Source organism: Bufo gargarizans, chromosome 3 (genome assembly GCF_014858855.1).
Source record: "Bufo gargarizans isolate SCDJY-AF-19 chromosome 3, ASM1485885v1, whole genome shotgun sequence".
Lineage (NCBI taxonomy): Eukaryota > Metazoa > Chordata > Amphibia > Anura > Bufonidae > Bufo > Bufo gargarizans.
Genome location: NC_058082.1, coordinates 94659781 through 94678872, shown reverse-complemented (window position 1 = coordinate 94678872; position 19092 = coordinate 94659781). Strand labels below are relative to the sequence as shown.

Below are 19092 nucleotides of genomic sequence, written 5' to 3'. Positions count from 1 at the left end.
CATTTTTTCCGGAAAAAAAATAAAAATTTGCCCAGTACTTATGGTCCCAGTGTCCACTTATATCCGGCAGCGAAGAGAAATGATGTATTTTCTGAGACGTAAACAACCGTGCAGAGCAGGGAACAGCAGAGCGCAGGAAATGTCATGTAAACATGGCTCCATATCATGGGAGGAGCGCACCGTCAAGATGGGGGGGCTCTGAATCATGAGGGAAATGCGGCATCCAGAGAGGGGGGCTCTGAATCATGCAGGAAGTGTGACATCCAAAGAAGGGGGGCTTCAAATCATGGGGAAAGTGCGGCATCCAGAGAAAGGGATACAGATGTAGCAGAGCTGAATTTGTAAGTTGCTGACATTAGGAGGATCTATCGTCGGATGAAGACCTGTGCTGATGATCTCTATCCTTACCGTCACCCCTTCCTCTCCCAGGAGGCCTGGCACCGGGTGCTCAATTATTATTTAATATTTAATAGAAAATCCAACAGCACTCGATCCGCTGTCCGCTCTGCACGGGGCGATTATTTAATAACCTGCAGTCCTATGTAAAGCTATAGCTAATACAACATGGTCACCCGCCCCCAATAGCACTGAATCTATTCAGTGACGTCCATTAGTCTGATAAATCTGATAATCCAGCACCAATCCCAGCTATAATGTCAAAGACTAGTTCCATCTGCGCAGTAAATGCTAGTCGGGGTGATATGACCCCAAACATTTCTTGGGGCGAGGAGACAGTCCTGAAGGGGGTAATCAGTGCTACAGCCTATGGGGCTCATGTCATGGCCTCAGTTGGTATTTCCCATGTGATACATTGTTGCATATCTAGAGTTAGTTCCATTGCTTCAGCTGTCACAGCTGCCCCAAGAGCTGCCAGGGTGTCTGCATTGGCAGTGCCCGCTTGCTGCCCCTCTTCTGCACCTTCTCTTTCATATGACGAGCAGCTTCTTTGATGGGTGCCAGCCTCGAGCGGCCGGGGCCGTTGTTGACATAAGCAGCCTGTCTTTCATAATGAAGAGGCTTTTTTCAGGCGAGCTGGCACTGATCTGCCCGGGCACGCTGGGCCAAGTTTCTGTGGAGATCTTCTGCAGTACACAAACCCCTCGCATGTTTCAGAATCTCCAGTCAGGAAATCATTCGCGTTCTTCAATGGGGACTTGTTGCCAATAATAAAGTCTCCCTCTTCTCAGGGGACCAGGGCTTCACATAGACCTAGCATCTGGGCCGCTCTCTTCTGTAGGATTTCCCACATCGCGCTCAGATTCCTTTCAACATTCCCATGGATTTGAGGAATATCCAGCGCTCATCCCATCTGTAGGCGGCAGGTCTGGACATAAGGCCATGGCTCTGCATCCAGAGTATTCACTGCTGCTGATAGGGACAAAGAGGTAAGAACCCTGTGGATCACTAGTGTGGAGGAAGTGTATCACTAGTGTGGAGGAGGTGTATCACTAGTGTGGAGGAGATGTATCACTAGTGTGGTGGAGGTGTATCACTAGTGTGGAGGAGGTGTATCACTAGTGTGGAGGAGGTGTATCACTAGTGTGGAGGAGGTGTATCACTAGTGTGGAGGAAGTGTATCACCACTATGGGGGAAGTGTATCACTAGTGTGGAGGAGGTGTATCACTAGTGTGGAGGAGGTGTATCACTAGTGTGGAGGAGGTGTATCACTAGTGTGGAGGAGGTGTATCACTAGTGTGGAGGAGGTGTATCACTAGTGTGGAGGAGGTGTATCACTAGTGTGGAGGAGGTGTATCACCACTATGGGGGAAGTGTATCACTAGTGTGGAGGAGGTGTATCACTAGTGTGGAGGAGGTGTATCACCACTATGGGGGAAGTGTATCACTAGTGTGGAGGAGGTGTATCACTAGTGTGGAGGAGGTGTATCACTAGTGTGGAGGAAGTATATCACTAGTGTGGAGGAGGTGTATCACCACTATGGGGGAAGTGTATCACTAGTGTGGAGGAGGTGTATCACTAGTGTGGAGGAGGTGTATAACTAGTGTGGAGGAGGTGTATCATTAGTGTGGAGGAGGTGTATCACTAGTGTGGGGGAAGTGGATCATCACTATGGGGGAAATGTATCACTAGTGTGGAGGAAGTGTATCACTAGTGTGAAGGAGGTGTATCACTAGTGTGGAGGAGGTGTATCACTAGTGTGGAGGAGGTGTATCACCACTCTGGAGGAGGTGTATCACTAGTGTGGAGGAGGTGTATCACTAGTGTGGGGGAAGTGGATCATCACTATGGGGGAAATGTATCACTAGTGTGGAGGAAGTGTATCATTACTATGGAGGAGGTGTATCACCAGTGTGGAGGAAGTGTATCACTAGTGTGGAGGAGGTGTAATACTTGTGTGGAGGAGGTGTATCACTAGTGTGTAGGAAGTGGATCATCACTATGGGGGAAATCTATCACTAGTGTGGAGGAAGTGTATCATTACTATGAAGGAGGTGTATCACTAGTGTGTAGGAAGTGTATCACTAGTGTGGAGGAGGTGTAATACTTGTGTGGAGGAGGTGTATCACTAGTGTGGAGGAGGTGTATCACTGGTGTGGAGGAGGTGTATCACTAGTGTGGAGGAAGTGGATCATCACTATGGGGGAAATCTATCACTAGTGTGGAGGAAGTGTATCATTACTATGGAGGAGGTGTATCACTAGTGTGGAGGAAGTGTATCACTAGTGTGGAGGAGGTGTATCACTAGTGTGGAGGAGGTGTAATACTTGTGTGGAGGAGGTGTATCACTAGTGTGGAGGAGGTGTATCACTAGTGTGGAGGAGGTGTATCACTAGTGTGGAGGAAGTGTATCATCACTATGGGGGAAATGTATCACTAGTATGGAGGAAGTGTATCATTACTATGGAGGAGGTGTATCACTAGTGTGGAGGAAGTGTATCACTAGTGTGGTGGAAGTGTATCATCACTATGGGGGAAATGTATCACTAGTGTGGAGGAAGTGTATCATCACTATGGGGGAAATGTATCACTAGTGTGGAGGAAGTGTATCATTACTATGGAGGAGGTGTATCACTAGTGTGGAGGAAGTGTATCACTAGTGTGGAGGAAGTGTATCACTAGTGTGGAGGAAGTTTATCACTAGTGTAGAGGAAGTGTATCACTTGTGTGGAGGAGGTGTATCACTAGTGTGGAGGAAGTGTATCACTAGTGTAGAGGAGGTGTAATACTTGTGTGGAGGAGGTGTATCACCACTATGGAGGAAGTGTATCACTAGTGTGGAGGAGGTGTATCACTAGTGTGGAGAAGGTGTATCACCACTATGGAGGAAGTGTATCACTAGTGTTGAGGAGGTGTATCACTTGTGTGGAGGAGGTGTATCACCACTATCATCACTATGGAGGAAATAGATCACTAGTGTGGAGGAGGTGTATCATCACTATGGAGGAAGTGGATCACTAATGTGGAGGAGGTTTATCACTAATGTGGAGGAAGCATATCACTATTGTGGAGGAAGTAAATCACTAGTTTGGATGAAGTGCATCACTAGATTGGAGGAGGTGTACCACCAGTCTGGAGGAGCTGTATCACTACTGTGGAGGAAGTGTATCACCACTCTGGAGGAAGTGTATCACTAGTGTGGAGGAGGTGTATCATGACTATGGAGGAAGTGTATCACTAGTGTGAAGGAGGTGTATCACCACTCTGGAGGAGGTGTATCACTAGTGTGGAGGAAGTGTATCACCACTATGGAGGAAGTGTATCACTAGTGTGGAGGAGGTGTATCACCACTGTGGAGGAGGTGCATCACTAGTGTGGAGGAGGTGTATCACCATTATGGATGAAGTGTATCACTAGTGTGGAGGAGGTGTATCACCACTCTGGAGGAGGTGTATCACTAGTGTGGAGGAAGTGTATCACCACTATGGAGGAAGTGTATCACTAGTGTGGAGGAGGTGTATCACCACTGTGGAGGAGGTGCATCACTAGTGTGGAGGAGGTGTATCACCATTATGGAGGAAGTGTATCACTAGTGTGGTGGAGGTGTATCACTAGTGTGAAGGAGGTGTATCATCACTCTGGAGGAGGTGTATCACTAGTGTGGAGAAAGTGTATCATCACTATGGAGGAAATGTATCACTAGTGTGGCGAGGTATCACTACTATGGAGGAAGTGTATCACTAGTGTGGAGGAGGTGTATCACCACTCTGGAGGAGGTGCATCACTAGTGTGGATGAAGTGTATCACTAATATAGATGAGGTGTACCACCAGTCTGGAGGAGCTGTATCACTAATGTGGAGGAAGCATATCACTATTGTGGAGGAAGTGTATCACTAGTGTGGATGAAGTGCATCAGTAGATTGGAGGAAGTGCATCACTAGATTGGAGGAGGTGTACCACCAGTCTGGAGGAGCTGTATCACTAATGTGGAGGAGGTGTATCACCACTCTGGAGCAGGTGCATCACTAGTGTGTAGGTAGTGTATCACCACTATGGAGGAAGTGTATCACTAGTGTGGAGGAAGTGTATCACTAATATAAATTAGGTGTACCACCAGTCTGGAGGAGCTGTATCACTAATGTGGAGGAAGCGTATCACTATTGTGGAGGAAGTGTATGACTAGTGTGGAGAAAGTGCTTCACTAGATTTAAGGAAGTGACCACTGTAGAGGAAGTGTATCACTAATATAGATGAGGTGTACCACTAGTGTGAAGGAAGTGTATCACAAGTGTGAAGGAGCTGTATTACTAGTGTGGAGGTAGTGTATTACTAGTATAGAGGAAGTGTATCGCCAGTGTGGAGGAAGTGTATTACTAGTGTGGAGGAGCTGTATCACTAATGTGGAGGAAATGCATCACTATTGTGAAGGAAGTGTATCACTACTTTGGAGGAGGTGTACCACTAGTGTGGGGGATAAGTATTACTAATGTAGAGGAAGTGTATTCCTGGTGTGGAGGAGGTGTATCGCTAGTTTGGAGGAAGTGTATCACTACTGTGGAGGAGGTGTACCCCTAGTGTGGGGGATATGTATTAATAATGTGGAGGAAGTGTATTCCTGGTCTGGAGGAGGTGTATCACTAGTGTGGAGGAAGTGTATCACTAGTGTGGAGGAAGTGTATCACTAGTGTGGAGGAAGTGTATCACTATTGTGGAGGAAGTGTATCACTAGTGTGGAGGAAGTGTATCACTAGTATAGATAAAGTGTATTACCAGTGTGGAGGAGGTGTATCCACACTGGTAATGCACTTTTCTCACAGAGACTCAAAGAGCAGGGATGGTTGTGTGGCCGAGGCAACTTCTTGGGAAGTCAGTGGCTGCCATATCGGCGCACAACCCCATAACACAAGGCACACTAGGGGCAGTTTTGTAGGAAGCTAATTTTTCTATTTGTATATTTTTTGGTAGTGTGAGAGGAAACTGGAGTACCCGGAGGAAACCCATGTAAACAAGGAAAGAACATACAAAGGAAGTATATCACTAATGTGGAAGAAGTGTATCACTAGTGTGCAGGAAATGTTTCACCAGTATAGAGGAAGTGTATCACCAGTGTGCAGGGAATGTTTCACCAGTATAGAGGAAGTGTATCACCAGTGTAGATGAGGTGTATCACTCGTGTATAGGAAGTGTATCACTGTGTGGAGGGCCACTGTGGAAAAAGTGCATCACTAGTGTAGATGAGATATTATCAGTATAGGGAAAATGTATTACTAGAGTAGAGGACGTGTACCACTAGTGTGGAGGTGTATTACCAGTGTAGAGAAAATGTAGCATTAGTGTGGAGGACCACTGTGCACAAAGTCTATCACTAGTGTAAATGAGGTGTATCACTAGTGTAAATGAGGTGTATCACTAGCATGGAGGAACTGTATCACCAGTGTGGAAGAAATATATCACTAGTATAGAGCAAGCATATCACATGTGCAGAGGATATAGATCACTAGAGTAGTGGAAGTGTATCACTAATGCAGAGGAAATGCATCTCTAATTTAGAGGAAGTGCTTAGGAATTGGCATCTTATGGGATGCACAGACTGAGAGTTATGTAGTGAAATAAGGAGAGGGACTTGTGTAGAGGACGTTTATAGCTAGTCCTGGCAGCACAGAGGTCATCTTCTGAAATGTCACAGACCAAGAGTGACGTGAAAGAATAGGGATGGTTCCCAGCAGCACAGAGTATGTCAGGAGGGGACTCTGCTCCTCCTCTATACAGTATATTCACAGCCAGCACGGATTGGATTCTCTGGATGATACCTGTGCTGCAGTTTATATGACAGAGCATTACTACTACTATGCTGCACTATAGCTGGGGGGGCTGCGGCTCATGTGGGAGATAATCACAGGCTGCACGCTGGGTTACTTTCCAAGCAGAGATGAATTATCCTTTGTGTGGTGATTGTGGGTGACTGGTGCGTAGCTGCGATTCATGAGCAATAATTGTCCCATTTATGTCATTAATGTGATATGGAAGGAGGCGGTAAAACATCTCACTGCACAGCTGCCCCGGTATAATGCACCATCGGGGTCCAGCCATCAGCACATCAACTGCCCGAATGAGACACTGACACTCGGGGTACAGGATAATGACACTGACACTCGGGGTACAGGATAATGACACTGACACTCGGGGTACAGGATAATGACACTGACACTTGGGGTACAGGATAATGACACTGACACTCGGGGTACAGGATAATGACACTGACACTCGGGGTACAGGATAATGACACTCGGGGTACAGGATAATGACACTGACACTCGGGGTACAGGATAATGACACTGACACTCGGGGTACAGGATAATGACACTGACACTCGGGGTACAGGATAATGACACTGACACTCGGGGTACAGGATAATGCACTGACACTCGGGGTACAGGATAATGACACTGACACTCGGGGTACAGGATAATGACACTGACACTCTGGGTTACAGGATAATGACACTGACACTCGGGGTACAGGATAATGACGCTGACACTCGGGGTACAGGATAATGACACTGACACTCGGGGTACAGGATAATGACACTGACACTCGGGGTACAGGATAATGACACTGACACTCGGGGTACAGGATAATGCACTGACACTCGGGGTACAGGATAATGACACTGACACTCGGGGTACAGGATAATGACACTGACACTCGGGGTACAGGATAATGACACTGACACTCGGGGTACAGGATAATGACACTGACACTCGGGGTACAGGATAATGACACTGACACTCGGGGTACAGGATAATGACACTGACACTCGGGGTACAGGATAATGACACTGACACTCGGGGTACAGGATAATGACACTGACACTCGGGTGACACTCGGGGTACAGGCTAATGACACTGACACTAGGGGTACAGGATAATGACACTGACACTGGGGTACAGGATAATGACACTGACACTCGGGGTACAGGATAATGACACTGACACTTGGGGTACAGGATAATGACACTGACACTCGGGGTACAGGATAATGACACGACACTGGGGTACAGGATAATGACACGACACTCGGGGTACAGGACTAATGACACTGACACTCGGGGATACATGATAATGACAACTGACACTCGGGGTACAGGATAATGACACTGACACTCGGGGTACAGGATAATGACACTGACACTCGGGGTACAGGATAATGACACTGACATTCGGGGGTACAGGATAATGACAACTGAGACTCGGGGTACAGGATAATGACACTGACACTCGGGGTACAGGATAATGACACTGACACTCGGGGTACAGGATAATGACACTGACACTCGGGGTACAGGATAATGACACTGACACTCGGGGTACAGGATAATGACACTGACACTCGGGGTACAGGATAATGACGACTGACACTTGGGGTACAGGATAATGACGCTGACACTCGGGGTACAGGATAATGACCTGACACTCGGGGTACAGGATAATGACACTGACACTCGGGGTACAGGATAATGACACTGACACTCGGGTACAGGATAATGACACTGACACTGGGGTACAGGATAATGACGCTGACACTTGGGGTACAGGATAATGACACTGACACTCGGGGTACAGGATAATGACACTGACACTCGGGGTACAGGATAATGACACTGACACTCGGGGTACAGGATAATGACACTGACACTTGGGGTACAGGATAATGACCCTGACACTCGGGGTACAGGATAATGACACTGACACTCGGGGTACAGGATAATGACCCTGACACTTGGGGTACAGGATAATGACACTGACACTCGGGGTACAGGATAATGACACTGACACTCGGGGTACAGGATAATGACACTGACACTCGGGGTACAGGATAATGACACTGACACTTAGGGTACAGGATAATGACACTGACACTTGGGGTACAGGATAATGACACTGACACTCGGGGGTACAGGATAATGACACTGACACTTAGGGTACAGGATAATGACACTGACACTTAGGGTACAGGATAATGACACTGACACTTGGGGTACAGGATAATGACACTGACACTGGGGGTACAGGATAATGACGCTGACACTTAGGGTACAGGATAATGACGCTGACACTCGGGGTACAGGATAATGACACTGGGGGTACAGGATAATGACGCTGACACTCGGGGTACAGGACAGATATCCATGCTCGAACTGCTGCTCTATTCAGATGTGGGAATAGGACCCTGTTTTCAGGATCAGCGGGGGTCCCAGCATTCCCACCCATCAGTCAGTTGTCTCCGATCCTGTGTGTACGGTGCTGTGGCCCCTGTTAATGGCGCTCTCCATCTCAGGCTTTTTAGATGTAAATGTGATGTGTCTGGAGATGGCGGAGGATGGGGCCCTACTTCTTTATGTGAGTTCTGAGGACCGGCCATCACTCAGGTGACATAAAAGTGTCTGATTTCTGGGGGGTCTTGGAGGTATTGTTGCCCCGATCCAGTGCTCTCAGGCTGCCCCAGCAATGACCCTCATGCGGCTGCCCGCCGGGGCCCCTTACTCATCGGGCGCTGTGCGGTGGGCCTCATGCTTCAGTGCGGTCACAATGTAGCAAAAAATGTATCAATTTGTCAACCCCACTCCCTGTTAGAACACAAGGGCCCTATGAACCAGGTCTATCTGTCTCTGGGAAAGCTGGGTGTCTAAACTGGAGGTGGTGCTGGAAAATGTTCCCCAAATATTGGGGGGTTTGCACATTTGAATCCCAAATTGCCGGACATGTTAAATCCCACCTAATTCGACGGAAACGCGCACTTTTATGCAAATCTGCATGAGCCCATCCTGCCTTGCTTCAGTCCGTGTGCCCCTCCAGGGTCCGAGATATAGCGTTGCCTTCAGCTGACTAATGGCGTCTGCTCTTCCTGAATTTAGCGCAGGCAGGAATTTCCTACTCTCAAGGGTTAAACCAAGGAGAGATTAAGGAGAAAGTAAATGGGGATTAATTCCTATCGGAGAGACGAGTGCGAGGTAAAAATACAAAACGTGACGACTCCCGGTGACAACTGGTGACGGGCATGAGGCGCTATATATAACGCAAGCCCGCAGCGGAGGCTACACATCAGCGGTGTCCTGCACTGGACGGACCTAACACTGGATTATCACACTTTCCGGATTATCAGATGCCGAATTGGTGGAATTTCACGGGAAACGTATATATAAAGCCACCAATGTCAGTGGAGGACAGAGTGGACGCGGACACCTATGCGCAGGTGCTGGACAGTAAACCACCGCCATTTGCCGTCAGTGTAGCATGCAGTAGCACTGTGAACTCATTTCCTGATGCTGCGCTGCCCGCAGCGACCTCCGGTCTCGTCTTTATCGTCTCCACTCCCATCGTGGCCTCTGGTTCTGGTCTCGCGGTGACAAATGGTTTCCCCCTGTTAAAATATTTGGAAACCTGATGAAGGAGTCGATGGTCGCAGACGCTTGCTAAGTCCTAAGACACGGATATCGCGGTTGGCTGCAAAACACACAGTGGCGTGATACTGGCCTGTGCGGCGGCTGCCAACTGACTGCGACACTTGTGTCCTGCCTGTGAAGCGTGTAGATGCCCCCGTCGTCCTGTGCAATCGCTTCCTGCAATCTTTCCCCCCCCCCCGGGTTCTGTATATTGGGGTTCACGGTTTCCATGTTGCAGTCCCCCGGCGGCACCGGGCTCATAGCTGGGGACAGTAGTCTGACTTAATTTGCACAGGGATAAGGAGGAGACCTCTGGGGGAATTGCAGGTGTGAGGCCCAGGAGAGGCAGCAGAGCGCGCTCTGTGCAGCAGCGCGCAGCATGTCGCATGCACTGTGCATAATCCGCTCTCTGCATCAAGGAGATGGTTGGATGTAATAATTTGCTACATAATAAAATGTCTTTGATTTTGTCGCCAGACCTAGAGCTTGAACAGGACGGGCCGTGCGTCAGCATCTGTGATGGTGCACACATGATATATGGCTCCCCGGGATATAGGGCCATAAAACAGAAATGTGTTATATGACCATGAGCCGACTGTGCACATGTTCTGCAGACATGGAGGTCACCCCCAGCGCTGAGGGTCGGCGACTGCGCAGGTGTACCCCAGCTGTGGCCTGGAAAATGAGATGGAAGCCACCGGGGACTAGACAGAAGATTAACTGTCAAATGTAGACTCCTGTCTTCTGGCCGTAAATACACCCGGGGGGACCCACCGTTATAATGAGGGCCCCCCAAAATACGGGCCCGAAAAGGGTTACTGTGCAGAAATAATGCGTATTGTGCTGCTGAGCCGGAGTATCTAAGCCTATTGTGCGTAATACTATCTGTGGAGCTGTGTATCTAATCCTATCCTGTGTGATACTGTCTGCTGAGCTGTGTATCTAATCCTATCCTGTGTGATACTGTCTGCTGAGCTGTGTATCTAATCCTATCCTGTGTGATACTGTCTGCTGAGCTGTGTATCTAATCCTATCATGTGTGATACAGCCTGCTGAGCTGTGTATCTAATCCTCTCCTGTGTGATACTGTCTGCTGAGCTGTGTATCTAATCCTGTCCTGTGTGATACTGTCTGCTGAGCTGTGTATCTAATCCTCTCCTGTGTGATACTGTCTGCTGAGCTGTGTATCTAATCCTGTCCTGTGTGATACTGTCTGCTGAGCTGTGTATCTAATCCTGTCCTGTGTGATACTGTCTGCTGAGCTGTGTATCTAATCCTGTCCTGTGTGATACTGTCTGCTGAGCTGTGTATCTAATCCTGTCCTGTGTGATACTGTCTGCTGAGCTGTGTATCTAATCCTATCCTGTGTGATACTGTCTGCTGAGCTGTGTATCTAATACTGTCCTGTGTGATACTGTCTGCTGAGCTGTGTATCTAATCCTATCCTATGTGATACTGTCTGCTGAGCTGTGTATCTAATCCTATCCTGTGTGATACTGTCTGCTGAGCTGTGTATCTAATCCTATCCTGTGATACTGTCCTGCTGAGCTGTGTATCTAATCCTATCCTGTGTGATACTGTCTGCTGAGCTGTGTATCTAATCCTATCCTGTGTGATACATGTCTGCTGAGCTGTGTATCTAATCCTATCCTGTGTGATACTGTCTGCTGAGCTGTGTATCTAATCCTATCCTGTGTGATACTGTCTGCTGAGCTGTGTATCTAATCCTATCCTGTGTGATACTGTCTGCTGAGCTGTGTATCTAATCCTATCCTGTGTGATACTGTCTGCTGAGCTGTGTATCTAATCCTATCCTGTGTGATACTGTCTGCTGAGCTGTGTATCTAATCCTATCCTGTGTGATACTGTCTGCTGAGCTGTGTATCTAATCCTATCCTGTGTGATACTGTCTGCTGAGCTGTGTATCTAATCCTATCCTGTGTGATACTGTCTGCTGAGCTGTGTATCTAATCCTATCCTGTGTGATACTGTCTGCTGAGCTGTGTATCTAATCCTATCCGTGTGATACTGTCTGCTGAGCTGTGTATCTAATCCTATCCTGTGTGATACTGTCTGCTGAGCTGTGTATCTAATCCTATCCTGTGTGATACTGTCTGCTGAGCTGTGTATCTAATCCTATCCTGTGTGATACTGTCTGCTGAGCTGTGTATCTAATCCTATCCTGTGTGATACTGTCTGCTGAGCTGTGTATCTAATCCTATCCTGTGTGATACTGTCTGCTGAGCTGTGTATCTAATCCTATCCTGTGTGATACTGTCTGCTGAGCTGTGTATCTAATCCTATCCTGTGTGATACTGTCTGCTGAGCTGTGTATCTAATCCTATCCTGTGTGATACTGTCTGCTGAGCTGTGTATCTAATCCTCTCCTGTGTGATACTGTCTGCTGAGCTGTGTATCTAATCCTATCCTGTGTGATACTGTCTGCTGAGCTGTGTATCTAATCCTATCCTGTGTGATACTGTCTGCTGAGCTGTGTATCTAATCCTATCCTGTGTGATACTGTCTGCTGAGCTGTGTATCTAATCCTATCCTGTGTGATACTGTCTGCTGAGCTGTGTATCTAATCCTATCCTGTGTGATACTGTCTGCTGAGCTGTGTATCTAATCCTATCCTGTGTGATACTGTCTGCTGAGCTGTGTATCTAATCCTATCCTGTGTGATACTGTCTGCTGAGCTGTGTATCTAATCCTATCCCTGTGTGATACTGTCTGCTGAGCTGTGTATCTAATCCTATCCTGTGTGATACTGTCTGCTGAGCTGTGTATCTAATCCTATCCTGTGTGATACTGTCTGCTGAGCTGTGTATCTAATCCTATCCTGTGTGATACTGTCTGCTGAGCTGTGTATCTAATCCTATCCTGTGTGATACTGTCTGCTGAGCTGTGTATCTAATCCTATCCTGTGTGATACTGTCTGCTGAGCTGTGTATCTAATCCTATCCTGTGTGATACTGTCTGCTGAGCTGTGTATCTAATCCTATCCTGTGTGATACTGTCTGCTGAGCTGTGTATCTAATCCTATCCTGTGTGATACTGTCTGCTGAGCTGTGTATCTAATCCTATCCTGTGTGATACTGTCTGCTGAGCTGTGTATCTAATCCTATCCTGTGTGATACTGTCTGCTGAGCTGTGTATCTAATCCTATCCTGTGTGATACTGTCTGCTGAGCTGTGTATCTAATCCTATCCTGTGTGATACTGTCTGCTGAGCTGTGTATCTAATCCTATCCTGTGTGATACTGTCTGCTGAGCTGTGTATCTAATCCTATCCTGTGTGATACTGTCTGCTGAGCTGTGTATCTAATCCTATCCTGTGTGATACTGTCTGCTGAGCTGTGTATCTAATCCTATCCTGTGTGATACTGTCTGCTGAGCTGTGTATCTAATCCTATCCTGTGTGATACTGTCTGCTGAGCTGTGTATCTAATCCTATCCTGTGTGATACTGTCTGCTGAGCTGTGTATCTAATCCTATCCTGTGTGATACTGTCTGCTGAGCTGTGTATCTAATCCTATCCTGTGTGATACTGTCTGCTGAGCTGTGTATCTAATCCTATCCTGTGTGATACTGTCTGCTGAGCTGTGTATCTAATCCTATCCTGTGTGATACTGTCTGCTGAGCTGTGTATCTAATCCTATCCTGTGTGATACTGTCTGCTGAGCTGTGTATCTAATCCTATCCTGTGTGATACTGTCTGCTGAGCTGTGTATCTAATCCTATCCTGTGTGATACTGTCTGCTGAGCTGTGTATCTAATCCTATCCTGTGTGATACTGTCTGCTGAGCTGTGTATCTAATCCTATCCTGTGTGATACTGTCTGCTGAGCTGTGTATCTAATCCTATCCTGTGTGATACTGTCTGCTGAGCTATGTATCTAATCCTATCCTGTGTGATACTGTCTGCTGAGCTGTGTATCTAATCCTATCCTGTGTGATACTGTCTGCTGAGCTGTGTATCTAATCCTATCCTGTGTGATACTGTCTGCTGAGCTGTGTATCTAATCCTATCCTGTGTGATACTGTCTGCTGAGCTGTGTATCTAATCCTATCCTGTGTGATACTGTCTGCTGAGCTGTGTATCTAATCCTATCCTGTGTGATACTGTCTGCTGAGCTGTGTATCTAATCCTATCCTGTGTGATACTGTCTGCTGATCTGGTATCTAATCCTATCCTGTGTGATACTGTCTGCTGAGCTGTGTATCTAATCCTATCCTGTGTGATACTGTCTGCTGAGCTGTGTATCTAATCCTATCCTGTGTGATACTGTCTGCTGAGCTGTGTATCTAATCCTATCCTGTGTGATACTGTCTGCTGAGCTGTGTATCTAATCCTATCCTGTGTGATACTGTCTGCTGAGCTGTGTATCTAATCCTATCCTGTGTGATACTGTCTGCTGAGCTGTGTATCTAATCCTATCCTGTGTGATACTGTCTGCTGAGCTGTGTATCTAATCCTATCCTGTGTGATACTGTCTGCTGAGCTGTGTATCTAATCCTATCCTGTGTGATACTGTCTGCTGAGCTGTGTATCTAATCCTATCCTGTGTGATACTGTCTGCTGAGCTGTGTATCTAATCCTATCCTGTGTGATACTGTCTGCTGAGCTGTGTATCTAATCCTATCCTGTGTGATACTGTCTGCTGAGCTGTGTATCTAATCCTATCCTGTGTGATACTGTCTGCTGAGCTGTGTATCTAATCCTATCATGTGTGATACTGTATGCTGAGCTGTGTATCTAATCCTATCCTGTGTGATACTGTCTGCTGAGCTGTGTATCTAATCCTATCATGTGTGATACTGTCTGCTGAGCTGTGTATCTAATCCTATCCTGTGTGATACTGTCTGCTGAGCTGTGTATCTAATCCTATCCTGTGTGATACTGTCTGCTGAGCTGTGTATCTAATCCTATCCTGTGTGATACTGTCTGCTGAGCTGTGTATCTAATCCTATCCTGTGTGATACTGTCTGCTGAGCTGTGTATCTAATCCCATCCTGTGTGATAATGTATGCTGAGCTGTGTATCTAATCCTATCCTGTGTGATACAGTCTGCCGAGTTGTGTATCTAAGCCTCTCATGTGATACTGTCTGCCGAGCTGTGTATCTAAGCCTCTCATGTGATACAGTCTGCCGAGCTGTGTATCTAAGCCTCTCATGTGATACAGTCTGCCGAGCTGTGTATCTAAGCCTCTCATGCTGACCCATTTCCTCCAGGGATTGTGGAGCCATGTCTTGCACCTGATGTGTCGTAGTTTTCCGGAGATAAACCCTAACCCTCCGGACAGACGGATTATAAATGGCTCGGATACGCTGTATCTGACGGCTGAGGCCCAGATGGTCAATCACTGAGGTGATTCCTGTATAATGTCCTCCCAGGAGCCCAATAATCCGCGTTCCCCGCGTTGGCGCATTACGTGAGGATTATAGGGTCTTACACATAAACATAAGAGGGTCTTCAGAATGGACAGAGCCGAGCGGCCGACCGCACAGGAATCCTGTAAACCCGCCATCTTCCCCAGGATCGCTGCTGCACCGCGGCTGATATCACATTTTACGCCAAACTGACGCCATCTCGCTAAAAATGACCCCCCAGAGAGAGAGAAATGTCTCCCTCCTCCCCGAATGTCGCTTCAAGCTCTCTGCAGGTGGACGGGCGACAAAGTGACCCCTCAGGGTGTCCTCGTCGCCTTCTTCAGGCTGGTGGCTCAGATATCACGCACAGCAGGCAGCATATCCCATGTCTGGTTACAGCGCCCCCTGCTGTGCCTTCCAATATCCTGCTCCTTCTTCTTGTAAGACAAGTCTGTGCAGCACGGGGAGGCACTCTCCTGTGTGGCCGGCCTCATTTCAGGTGACCCCCTTAAGGGCAAACCTCCCACTTGCCCCATTTTTTAAAGGATTATCCCACAAACTGGATCTCATAGCATTGAAATGTTGGGAGATGTGCTTAACAGGGTTGTCTCATCCCCACAGTAGGGTTAGATTTGAACTTTTAGACCCCTTGAACCCGGCTTTATGCAGCAGAACTTGAAGTGCTGAGATCAGCGCCAAAATAAACTGGAAGATCTGCAATATTCTGTCATTTGAATCTTCTTTTACTTGCAGTACCATCTTCAACCACTGCTACTGGCAATATTTCCCATAGACATCAATGCAACAGCGCCCCCATCTCCATTCCAGCCAAGTTATGCAATAACTTTAGAATCAAAGGGTAGGTTCACACTGAGGAATTTGTCCATGACAAAAGTTTCCTCGTATCCCGTGGAAGAAACGTGCCCTGTGCTGCGGTTTCTTCCTTTGGACTAGCTCTAAGTTTAGCTCCATTGAATGGAACTAAACCACAATCAAGCTCCTGCCGCAGATTTGCGAGAGGTCTGTACAGACATTCCCGTCGCGGTCTTGAAAATCACAATATCGCAAATACTCATTGTTGTCTTTGGGCCAATTTGAAGTAAAGAATAGATCTACCATTTAAAAAAAAAAAATTATGTATTTTTCTTGGGCCTCATGCACACGGCTGTTGTGCGGCCGTTCCGAGCATTGGGGAGCACAATTTGCCCTATGCACGGGCAATGTCCGTGCGGCGGCCGGGACGGATTGAGACCCATTCAACTTGAATGGGTCCGTGATCCGTCCGCACCACATAAAAATAGAACATGTTCTATTTTTTTGCGGTGCAGAGGCACGAACAGAAACAGAGTGCTTCCGTGAGGTTCCGTGCCTCCGTTCCGCACCGCAGATCCAGATTGCAGACCCATTCAAGTGAGAGATGTTTGGAGCACACGGCCGGTTCCCACATATTGCGGACCCGCTGTTTGCGGGCTGCAATACTTCCACGGTCGGGCGATGACCGTGTGCATGAGGCCTTAATAGACCCACATATACCGTATTGGTATTATTGGGTGAACCTGCCGTTTTTGGTGGATTCGCCGCAACAGTTTATGTATATTGGGAGCTCCCAGCTCTCCCCCGACAGATGATATTGGGGTGGAAAAGATTCAAGTGCAATAAATATTTTCACCTGATCCTTTTGTTTTGCCATTAACTTCACATACTTATTCGGCCGAGCCAATGTGTATGGAGGCGCTGACAGGGAGTCGGGGGAGACAGCTGACTGTTCAGCCAACAGCTGATAAATGTGTATGGCCCCCCTAACACTTTGGTCATGTCTGCAAGTTTAGCGAAACCCACTACTTCCTCAGGTGCCCAATCGTGGAGGAAAAATCTTCGCAACTGTTTTAGGATCACCTCTTTACGTAGATTCTGTTGAATCTGCCTCCCATCTCCCTGCATTTCAATCTGCCTCATCTCCCTGTATTTCAATCTGCCTCATCTCCCTGTATTTCAATCTGCCTCATCTCCCTGCATTTCAATCTGCCTCATCTTCCTGCATTTCAATCTGCCTCCCATCTCCCTGCATTTCAATCTGCCTCCCATCTCCCTGCATTTCAATCTGCCTCCCATCTCCCTGCACTTCATTCTGCCTCCCATCTCCCTGCACTTCAATCTGCCTCCCATCTCCCTGCACTTCATTCTGCCTCCCATCTCCCTGCATTTCAATCTGCCTCCCATCTCCCTGCATTTCAATCTGCCTCCCATCTCCCTGCATTTCAATCTGCCTCCCATCTCCCTGCATTTCATTCTGCCTCCCATCTCCCTGCATTTCAATCTGCCTCCCATCTCCCTGCATTTCAATCTGCCTCCCATCTCCCTGCATTTCAATCTGCCTCCCATCTCCCTGCATTTCAATCTGCCTCCCATCTCCCTGCATTTCATTCTGCCTCCCATCTCCCTGCATTTCAATCTGCCTCCCATCTCCCTGCATTTCAATCTGCCTCTCATCTCCCTGCATTTCAATCTGCCTCCCATCTCCCTGCATTTCAATCTGCCTCCCATCTCCCTGCATTTCATTCTGCCTCCCATCTCCCTGCATTTCAATCTGCCTCCCATCTCCCTGCATTTCAATCTGCCTGCCATCTCCCTGCATTTCAATCTGCCTCCCATCTCCCTGCATTTCATTCTGCCTCCCATCTCCCTGCATTTCAATCTGCCTCCCATCTCCCTGCATTTCAATCTGCCTGCCATCTCCCTGCATTTCAATCTGCCTCCCATCTCCCTGCATTTCAATCTGCCTCCCATCTCCCTGCATTTCAATCTGCCTCCCATCTCCCTGCATTTCAATCTGCCTCCCATCTCCCTGCATTTCATTCTGCCTCCCATCTCCCTGCATTTCAATCTGCCTCCCATCTCCCTGCATTTCAATCTGCCTCCCATCTCCCTGCATTTCAATCTGCCTCCCATCTCCCTGCATTTCATTCTGCCTCCCATCTCCCTGCATTTCAATCTGCCTCCCATCTCCCTGCATTTCAATCTGCCTCCCATCTCCCTGCATTTCAATCTGCCTCCCATCTCCCTGCATTTCAATCTGCCTCCCATCTCCCTGCACTTCATTCTGCCTCCCATCTCCCTGCACTTCAATCTGCCTCCCATCTCCCTGCATTTCAATCTGCCTCCCATCTCCCTGCATTTCAATCTGCCTCCATCTCCCTGCATTTCAATCTGCCTCCATCTCCTGCATTTCAATCTGCCTCCCATCTCCCTGCATTTCAATCTGCCTCCCATCTCCCTGCATTTCAATCTGCCTCCCATCTCCCTGCATTTCAATCTGCCTCCCATCTCCCTGCATTTCAATCTGCCTCCCATCTCTCTGCATTTCAATCTGCCTCTCATCTCCCTGCATTTCAATCTGCCTCCCATCTCCCTGCACTTCAATCTGCCTCCCATCTCCCTGCATTTCAATCTGCCTCATCTCCCTGCATTTCAATCTGCCTCCCATCTCCCTGCATTTCAATCTGCCTCCCATCTCCCTGCATTTCAATCTGCCTTGCATCTCCCTGCATTTCAATCCTCCTCATCTCCCTGCATTTCAATCTGCCTCCCATCTCCCTGCATTTCAATCTTCCTCTCATCTCCCTGCATGTGCTGTATAAAAAAACAACTATTTGTTGCCCACAGCAACTAGTCACAGCACAGCTTTCATTTTAGTACAACACTTCTTATAATACTGTAGACCTGCGTATACCAACCTGTGGCTCTCCAGCTGTTGCAAAACTACAACTTCCATCATGCCCCTACAGACATTAGGGCATGATGGGAGTTTTATTTTTTTCAGCAGCTGGAGAGCCACAGGTTGGTAAACATAGGTCTACAGTATTGTTAGAAGCTCTGTAGTAA

At 47.7% G+C, this 19092-nt stretch overlaps 2 protein-coding genes across 7 annotated transcripts in view; one reads left to right on the top strand and one right to left on the bottom strand.

The window, feature by feature from the left end:
• Positions 1-19092, top strand: part of LOC122931045 (disheveled-associated activator of morphogenesis 2) — a 222037-nt gene that overhangs the window by 39974 nt on the left and 162971 nt on the right. Inside the window, exon 1 of one of the 6 annotated variants that reach the window (XM_044284946.1) lies at positions 1256-1385. The exons of the other annotated variants lie outside the window; for them this stretch is intronic. The gene's annotated coding sequence lies outside the window, so the exon portion shown is untranslated. Of the gene's footprint in view, positions 1-1255; positions 1386-19092 lie in introns of those variants that run through there. 6 annotated transcript variants of the gene reach the window in all.
• On the bottom strand, positions 17228-18385 carry LOC122931401 (high mobility group nucleosome-binding domain-containing protein 5-like). The gene has a single exon (XM_044285476.1). The coding sequence runs from the start codon at positions 18383-18385 to the stop codon at positions 17228-17230; it is 1158 nt and encodes a 385-aa protein (XP_044141411.1).

What these genes read in the sequence shown, in the direction of transcription:
- LOC122931401 (XM_044285476.1), bottom strand. Translation starts at nt 18,385, where the DNA reads ATGCAGGGAGATGGGAGGCAGATTGAAATGCAGGGAGATGGGAGGCAG.